This window comes from Garra rufa, chromosome 10, assembly GCF_049309525.1.
Source record: "Garra rufa chromosome 10, GarRuf1.0, whole genome shotgun sequence".
Classification (NCBI taxonomy): domain Eukaryota; kingdom Metazoa; phylum Chordata; class Actinopteri; order Cypriniformes; family Cyprinidae; genus Garra; species Garra rufa.
The window spans coordinates 4903769-4913214 of record NC_133370.1 but is presented as its reverse complement, the minus strand read 5'-3'; the positions used below and the strand labels follow the sequence as shown (position 1 = coordinate 4913214).

The window sequence follows — 9446 nt, the reverse complement described above, 5'->3', positions numbered from 1 at the left end:
AGAAATAATTCAGGGAAATGGGCTCACTACAGCTGTGATCTACACCAGCCTTTTGTCTGCCATGGAGGTCAGTTTCTTCAGTTCACAGAAAGAAGTTATTCAAATGAAAGTTTGTAGATGACTCTTGAAACAAATATTATAAAAAACTGTGATATGTTTTCATGTATTCAGGTATTTTATATAATGTAGATGACTTTGGCTCTGTATATCTCCAGATGAAAAGTTTGTGAAAAAACAGGTTGTCAGACTTAAATTGTCCTGTAATGGAAAATGCGCAGTGAATGATCGTTCACTACAGACGGTTATTCTGAATGAGGTTTGTATCTGCCTTTGACACTCTTTGTGTGGGTTTTAGGAAAACAATAATGTGTTAAAATTCATTACATTACTGCTAACCAGCACTACTCATATCATCAATGTTGCTGTTGTTGTCATTTGAGCTTAATGTTGATATGTAGCTTGTAAGTCTGACATGATTTTTCTTTCAAATTTGTTACTTGCTGGTCTTCCAGATAAGTGAAAAGCTGAAGAGCATGGGGCTGGGAAATGACACCAAAATAAGCTGGAGAAAGGGTGAAGGTGAAGAGGTGTTTCATGAAGAGATCAACCGTACGGCCAATTTTAACAATAAATGTAGAGGGCCATAATCTTCATTGTATATGTTTTAAAGAATAGACTTAAAGAATATAACGTAGTAAAGTTTGAACTATATTGTTTAGAGGGAATGGGAAACAGTACAATTGCTTATAATGGAAAAATCATATTATGCAAGTTCTAGATCTAGTTTCTAACTTAACTTTAAGTACAAACAGTTGTAGTCTACACTCTTAGCCTGAATTAGTAGATTTTGCTAGAAATTTGCATTAAGGTAAAACTAAACAGCCTTAGTTTAATTAAGTTTATGCAGTAGACAAAACAAGTTTAGTCTTTACTCAGAAGCATTAGTTCACATTAATTATTATTATTTGGAGTATGGGTTGTATGAAATAACTATTTCAAGTTAAATATTTGTATCTGTGTGGGTGTGTGTGTGGGGGGGGTGCATGTGTGTGCATGTGTGCGTGTGTGTGTGTGTGTGTGTGTGTGTGTGTGTGTCGCAAATAACATTAACAACTGTAAGGATCCTTTAAGTAAGGATAAATGTTATATTTATGTCATGTAATTAGACATAGCTTTTGAGATTTACTGTATTGAACATTCTGTTTCAAATAAATTGGAAAAAAGAAAATAAACCGATTTCAGTGCACCAATGTTTTTTATTTTTTTTATTGTTCACGAAAGAAATGTTAAAACTACAGTGCATTAAATTTGTCAGCCACAAGACAAATATTAAAATTACGGTTTCTGTTGATTGCTTTATATCAATCACAGAGGACCAAGCTAAGAATCTTCTTTAAAGTTTCATTTTTTAGGGGAACTATCCCTAAAATTCTATTTAAATAAACAACTCTTAAATTAATTCTAAAGGGTTTGTAACAACATAATGTTTAATAAACTAACCCTTTAAACAAACAAATCACCCAGGGGTTAAAAGAGCTATTAAGTTAATAGTTTATGCTTTAGGTTTTATAAAACACAGGATCTATCAGTTAATGGTGCAATTATTATATGTCCTTTTAGATATTCTGAGAGAAAACTGAGATTACTTTTAAAGCATACTTTGTAGAAATCTGAAGGGTTGTTGCAACGGACAAAATGAAGCCCTCTGCGCACCAGAGACCTAGCATCAGCTTTCACAAGAAAGCAGAACTAATCAAGTACAATTTTGATTGTATTATACAACCATAACTGTCAACTTTTTTGTTACAACCCATGGCTCAAAGGGAAGCAACAAAAGAGGGACGCACGGAAACATAAGGCTGAATTGGAAAAGGCTTTATTCAACTTAAACATAACTCACTAAAAAGAAAAGAAAAGAAACAACAAAACATAATAATATTCCTGAATACGTCAGAATCAGTGTGTAGCGCAAGGTGCCTGAGTGCAACATTGTAATGTACTGATGGTGCAGTGTAAAAGGTGCTGAAATTAACCAAACTCCAACCAAATACAATCCAAAGTCCAAAACCCAACTCCTGTTTGCCTCGACTATCACTCTTTTAAGGGAGCACTCAGAGCGCAGCGGCAGGTGCATTCAATCTGCAGATTGCCGCAAGTAGAACCGCCAATCACATCTCACAGACTCAATGACGGGAGCCGTCACAATTTTCATTACTTAATCTGTGAAAAAACACTGCAATGCAAGTCTATAATGGATATGAACTAGTCTTGATTTGTTGTGTTTAGTAATTGCAATGTTTTTTACAAAAACAAGAAAGAATAATTAATGACGACTAAAAACATGCATTCTTCAAAATGTATTCTTTTCTAAAATCATTAAAAGTGTAAGTTGAGTTTTTTTTCCATTATACCCAAAAGTATTTGAGGAAAATCTCATTTGCATAGTAAAATAAGAACTAAAGGATTTCATTACAGAAGTAGCACTTGTCAACTACTATGCAATAGTGAATATATGTGGGAAGGTGTTTCTAAATATTATGATTTTGCCCAATAAATCAGGCTACTATAGCATGGAGCATGAAATTATTTTAGATTTACTTAAGGTTAGATTATTCAGCATCAAAATATCTTCAGGATATTCTGTCCAGCAACAAGATGCAAAAATGTCTTGAATAAAAATCAGTTATTTGAATATTAAAATTAATCACGCCTTGTCGTCAAAAAAAAAAAAAAAAGCATATCATTTTATTATGTTATACCTACAAAATCATTAAATGCAACAATGTTCTTTTGGTAAACAAATACACATTTTAGTTTGCTCTCCTGTTTCATCAGACTTATATTTTTTGCATACTTTTTACATTTTAGGGATTTTTTTTTTATTTAGATGTAAAAGCTTGAAAGTAAGTTTCATAGAAAACGTACTCGGTTACTTTCGTAACCTCGGTTCCCTGAGATACGGGAACGAGTACTGCGTCTGAAAGACGCTTATGGGAAAAGCTCCTTTTCTCCTGAGACTGAAGCATTTCAATAACGCAGTGTAACTGCACGGCCATTGGTTCGTGCAGTGTTAAAGAAACGAACCAATGGCTCGGCAGCGGAGATGCACAAACCTATGGCGATGATTCGCGCCCGATCGCGCCAAAAGGGGCGGAGCATCTGGCTATATAAGCGAGCATTTCGCCATAGGGAACTCAGGTACTTCGACTGAAGCGACGACTGAGTCGTGCAGCTACCTAGCACGGCCAGCAACGCAGTACTCGTTCCCGTATCTCAGGGAACCGAGGTTACGAAAGTAACCGAGTACGTTCCCTTTCGATACTTTCACTCGTACTGCGTCTGAAAGACGCTTATGGGGAACCAGTACAATCCCGCCGTTGCTAAGGTAGAGGAACGACTAACATGACCCTAGCACTAAAGGGCTAATAAGGGCCAATTTGTTCGATCAGATAGCCTGATAAACATCCGTTCCAAGGAATGAGTACACTTGGAGCTCCACAGAGGCCAAGATGCACTATATATAACATACTGGTAACAACATACCACTATGTGGAAAGGACCCGAGTCTGTAAGACTGGAACGTCCAAGTTATAGAATCTAGCAAATGTGGACGGTGAGGCCCAGCCTGCCGCCGCACAAATTTCCGCAATGGAAACCCCACTAGACCACGCCCAAGACGAGGCGATGCCCCTAGTCGAATGGGCCCTTACTCCCATGGGACATTGTAGGCCCAAAGAGGAGTAAGCCAGCGTGATGGCTTCCACAATCCATCTGGATAATCTCTGTTTTGTGACCGAACACCCCTTGGTGCGGCCACCAAAACATACAAACAGCTGTTCTGATTGCCTAAAAGGGGCAGAACGCTCTATATAACATCTCAGAGCCCTGACAGGGCAGAGAGGGTTAAATCCCTGGTCTTGCTCCGTAGGAGGAAGAGCCAAAAGGGAAATAATCTGGTCTCTAAAGGGTGTAGAGCGACTTTTGGGAACATACCCACGCCTTGGCTTCAGGATGACCTTGGAGTCATTTGGCCCGAATTCCAAGCAAACGGGGCTCACAGAGAGCGCCTGTAAATCACCCATGCGTTTGACTGATGCTAATGCCAATAGCAGGGCAGTCTTCAACGTCAGGGGGCGAAGGCCTATGGACTGAAGCGGTTCGAAGGGAGGGCTTTTCAAGGCCCTCAATACTGTGGGTAAGTCCCAAGACGGAACCGTGACGGGGCGAGGGGGATTAAGCCGCCTTGACCCCTTTAAAAAACGAACGACCAAGTCGTTTCTTCCCACAGATTGACCGTTTACCAGGTCATGGAATACCGCTATAGCTGCAACATAGACCTTGAGCGTAGAAGGGGATCTCCCCTTATCCAACAGCTCTTGCAAGAAGGACAATATCACAGATATGTCACATAAAATTGGGTCCGTACCGCGGGTGGAACACCAGGCGGAAAAGACAGACCACTTGAGATCGTAGAGCCGCCTCGTAGAGGGTGCTCTAGCTTGTGAAATAGTACTCAAAACCGACTCAGGGAGACTTAAAGGCTCCCGTCTAGAGCCCAAACGTGCAGCGCCCACAATTCCGGTTGGGGGTGCCATATCGTTCTGTTCGCCTGTGTTAAGAGATCTCGTCTCAGTGGCACGGCCCATGGTGCTCTTGAGAGCAGCCTGGGAAGATCTGGAAACCAATGCTGGTTCTGCCAGAATGGAGCCACTAACAGGACTTTGAGTTTCTGTTCCCGCACTCGCCTGATGACTTGTGGCAGCAGAGCGATAGGAGGGAATGCGTATAACAGGAGATTGGGCCATTCTTGGGTCAATGCGTCCTGTTCCTTCGAAAAATAAATTGGGCAGTGATGATTGTCTTTTGAGGCGAAAAGATCTACTCGCGCATTGCCAAAGACAGCCCATATTTGCTGAACCGTGTGAGGGTGAAGCGTCCATTCGTCTGAGGAGACGTTGCTCCGAGACAACATGTCTGCTCCCTGGTTCAGTTTGCCTGGCACATGCGTCGCTCTTAGAGAGCGGAAGTGCAGCTGAGCCCATTTCAGGAGACGTTCTACCATCGTAAATAGACGTCTCGACGAGAGGCCCCCTTGGTGATTTATGAAGGACACCACTGTCATGCTGTCCGAACGGACTAAGACATGGTGACCTTTCAGTGCAGGTAGAAGGGTGTGAAGGCCTAAACATACTGCTAGCATTTCCAAGCAGTTGATGTGAAGGCGACTCTCCGCTTTCGACCATAGGCCGAAAGCAGGCTGGCCGTCGCACAGCGCCCCCCAACCTAAGTTGGAGGCGTCTGTCGAGACTGCTTTCCTTCTGACCACCAAGTCCAGGGGAACGCCCTGTTCCATCCATTGAGCGCACCTCCAAGGAGCCAGGGCTGCTATACAGGCCCGATCTACCTTGATGCGCTGGCGTCCCAAACGCCACGCTTGAGGAGGAACCTTTGGTTTCAACCAGAACTGCAGGGGGCGCATTTGAAGCAGACCCAACTGAAGTACTGGAGATGCTGAGGCCATAAGGCCGAGCATCTTCTGAAAAATCTTGAGTGGGCGAAGGGCTCCTATTTTGAAGGAAGCCGCGAGCCTGCGAATGGCTTGGGCTCTCTGCGGCGCAACTGCTGCCTTCATTTGACGTGAGTCGAAAACTGCTCCCAGGAACGCAATGCGTTGGCTGGGAGACAGCACGCTCTTGGCAAAATTGACCTTGAGTCCTAGGCACTCTAAGTGGCTGAGGATTAAGGCTCTGTGGTGTGTTAGCTCGTTCTCTGACTGGGCTAGGATGAGCCAGTCGTCCAGATAGTTCAGGACGCGGATTCCCATCTGTCTCAGAGGGGAAAGTGCTGCGTCCATGCACTTTGTAAACGTGCGAGGGGCTAACGACAGTCCGAACGGAAGGACTGTATATTGATATGCCACTCCCTCGAAGGCGAATCTCAAGAATTGCCTGTGATGGGGGGCGATCTGAATGTGGAAGTATGCATCCTTCAGATCCAGTGAACAAAACCAGTCCCCTTTGCGTATCTGCGAGAGGATCTGTTTTAGTGTAAGCATTCTGAACGGCCGTCTCATGAGGGCGCGATTCAGCTGTCTGAGGTCGAGGATGGGACGTAGGCCGCCATCCTTCTTTGGAACGAGGAAGTAACGGCTGTAAAAACCTGACTCGCTCTGTGTTGGGGGGACCGTTTCCACGGCGCCCTTGGCCAACAGATTCTTTACCTCTAATCGCAAGACGTCTGCGTCTTTGCTGCGAACTGAGGTGGTGATCACACCATGAAAGCGAGGAGGTCTTCGAGCGAACTGGAGTACATAGCCTCGTTCTATTATACCCAAAACCCATTTTGACACTCCGGGGATGGCTTGCCATGCCGCGGATCGTGTCGCTAGGGGCTGCAATGGTTCGCACAGCTGTATGCTGTCTGAAAGCATTGGAAGAGGAAATTTGCTCTTTTCTTGAAAATGTTTGTTTTTTATTTTTCCCGCTATCACAGCGGTTTGCTGTAAGGGCGCTGATACAAAGGGCCCGTGAGTTACAGCTACATTGTTTACAAACATGAGTTCCCTTACACTCGGAACAGAACGGAGTGTAGAAGGGTTCAAAAGAGGCACTTTGGGGGCTGGTCCGGCTGCTGCGAGACTTGGCCCCTCCCTCTTCCTGCTGTTGAGATCAGGAAGACGCTGGCGGCGCCTGGTCCAACACCACTCTTGGCCGAGGTCCCTGGCGCTTGGGGAAGGGAAAGCGCTTGGCTGGGCGTGAACGTGGACGGAGCTCCGTCTGAGGAGCTGGTTGCGCAGCTGGGGGCGTGGCTTTTGCAGGCTGCTGAGTCGGCGCCGGCTTGGGGCGACTAGGAGCCGTTGCGGAGCTTGAGCGTTTTGGCAGAAAGTGTCGCATGGCTTGGGACGATTTCTGCGCTGCAGTGAAGCGCTCCGCGAAGCCCTCGACAGCTGGGCCGAACAGGCCGGTCGGCGAAATGGGGGAGTCAAGGAAGGCGACCTTATCCGCGTCCTTGATCTCCGTAAGATTAAGCCATAAGTGGCGCTCCAGCACCACCAAACTGGCCATCGATCGCCCGATTGCCTGAGCCGTCATCTTTGTGGCGCGTAACGCCAGATCCGTAGCGCTGCGTATTTCTCTGAGCGGAGAATCATCCAGGCCCAACTCGTCCAGCCCGCGGAGGAGTTTTGCTTGGTACACCTGGAGTACCGCCATTGAGTGAAGCGCCGAAGCTGCCTGTCCAGCAGACGAATACGCTCGTTCAGCGAGGGTAGAGGTCGTCCTGCACGGCTTAGACGGGTGTGACGCCCTAGCCTTCCAGCCGATAGCGGTGGGCGGGCAAAGGTGCGCAGCAACTGACTCGTCCAGCGGGGGCAGCTTCTCGTAGCCCTTTTCCTCAGCGCCATCGACCGTGGTGAGGGCAGCAGAAGAGGAAGTATGAAGGCGGGCGGAGTATGGAGCACGCCAGGACTTAGAGATTTCGTCGTGGACTTCGGGGAAGAATGGTGAAGCTCGCTGACGAGGGGCCTGGCGGCGCCATTCATCCGAGAAGGTCCTCACTGCAGAACATGAAATCCACTGGGAGGAGTTGGATCCAGATCCGACTCCTCCCACTACATATACTTCGCCCCCACGCCACGCCCCACAACCAGATGAACCAGCATATCGGAGAAGGTGGTCCGTTGTTTGCTCTCATCAATGTAAGTCTGCATTTTGATTACTAATAATAGTCGAGAATAGATCAATAATTTAATGTTCGTCTTTAAGTAATGATCACACTTAAATATATGTTAAAGTTTTTGACAGTGTCCATACTTTTTGATAACGCCAAGATATGTTTAACTAGTCCGCTAAACTGCCATCCATTAATGGTAGGTCGTTTGTAGCGTTAACGTTAGCACGCACGTGTAGAGGTGGCCTATCCATTTAGCTAAACTAATTAGCTTTGGATAATACTGCTGGTATGTTCTTATGTGTATAACTTAGCTAACATGTGGTGTTGTCAGTCAGGTAGCTATCTAGTTAGCCAGGTTAGCCACGCTACCCACTAGCCAGGTTATGCATCGCTAACTTGGCAATAAATAACCTTTGAAATTTATTTACAGTTTTTGCCCATTGCTTAAACACTAAAACCGAATGCTTAGATCAAAGCCTCAATACCTAAACTTCTTGAAGCATACTTTAAACACAGTATAACCATAGCTTAAACACATTGTCAACTTTGCACTTTGTTTGCAAATCTGTGACACACTTATTGCGAAACAATACACACGTTTTCTTACATTAGACACATTGTTCACAAACAAAATCACCTGTTATCATTGGGTTAACACTCTGTTCAAAATGCAAAACTAATCTGGCAATTGTAGGCACTTACATACACACCTGAAAACACTTGCACAGAAAACAGAACACCAATCGGTCTGAGCCTTAGCACTACAAATAGGCCTCAGGTAAACCATTTTGAGAACTTTGGAAGCATGGAGGCCATGAGAGTCAGAGTTAGAGGAGGACAAAGAGGGAGAGGATTCGGACGTGGAAGAGGACGAGGACGAGGACGAGTACAAAGACAAGGACCAGTGCGTAGACGTGTGTCTGATGACATCAGGGCTACTCTGGTGGACCATGTGATAAATCATGGCCTGTCCATGAGGGAGGCTGGGCAAAGAGTCCACCCTAACCTCTGTCGCTACACAGTAGCATCGATAATAAGAACATTCCGACTGGAGAACAGGTATATCTTCAAGTTTCCACTCCAGACTGTACCTACTGTATGTGTCACATGATTCTGTATCATATTACAGTAACTGTACTATACAGAAATAGGTAGTGCTGTGAAGTATATGTAAAAGAGAAAAACATTGTGATGATACAGTACTATGTACAGTTTGAAATTACAGTATGTGAAAAAGAACCTAATCAATGACATCTTGTGGTGGCATTTTCTACAGAATGATTGGACGACCTCCTCAGGGTGGAAGGGCACGGCTCTTCACTGAACAACAAGAGCTTGCCATCATAGAAATGGTCAGAGAAAATAATGCAATCCGACTTCGAGAGTTGCAACAACGCATCATTGAAGACAGAAATGTATTCAACCATATCAACCGGGTCAGCATTTCTACACTAAGTCGCATCCTAAAGAAACATAACTTCAGAATGAAGCAGCTGTACAGGGTGCCATTTGAGCGGAACAGTGTCAGGGTGAAGGATCTGCGCCATGATTATGTGCAGGTATGTGTCACTTTACTTTACATACTATATATTGATGTGGGAATGACGGTTTATGCTGCCCCTGCCCAGCCTGCAGCTTGACCCAACCCAGCACCTACTTGTGTGAAATTCTAGACATTGTAGTTACTTTATGTGTTTTCAGTAACACTACTCAATATTTTCTGATACAGACAGTTCTGGATTTTGATGCTGCCGAACTGCCACATGAGTTCATCT

At 44.9% G+C, this 9446-nt stretch overlaps 1 protein-coding gene across 1 annotated transcript in view; it reads left to right on the top strand.

Moving 5' to 3' along the window:
* The first annotated feature begins 8725 nt into the window (after positions 1-8725).
* Positions 8726-9446, top strand: part of LOC141343565 (uncharacterized) — a 1317-nt gene continuing 596 nt past the window's right edge. Inside the window, exons 1-2 of the mRNA XM_073848131.1 lie at positions 8726-9230; positions 9401-9446. The exon at positions 9401-9446 is cut by the window's right edge and continues 596 nt beyond it. Coding sequence (XP_073704232.1) covers positions 8919-9230; positions 9401-9446 — 358 coding nt within the window. The 5' untranslated portion in view covers positions 8726-8918. The remainder of the gene's footprint in view (positions 9231-9400) is intronic.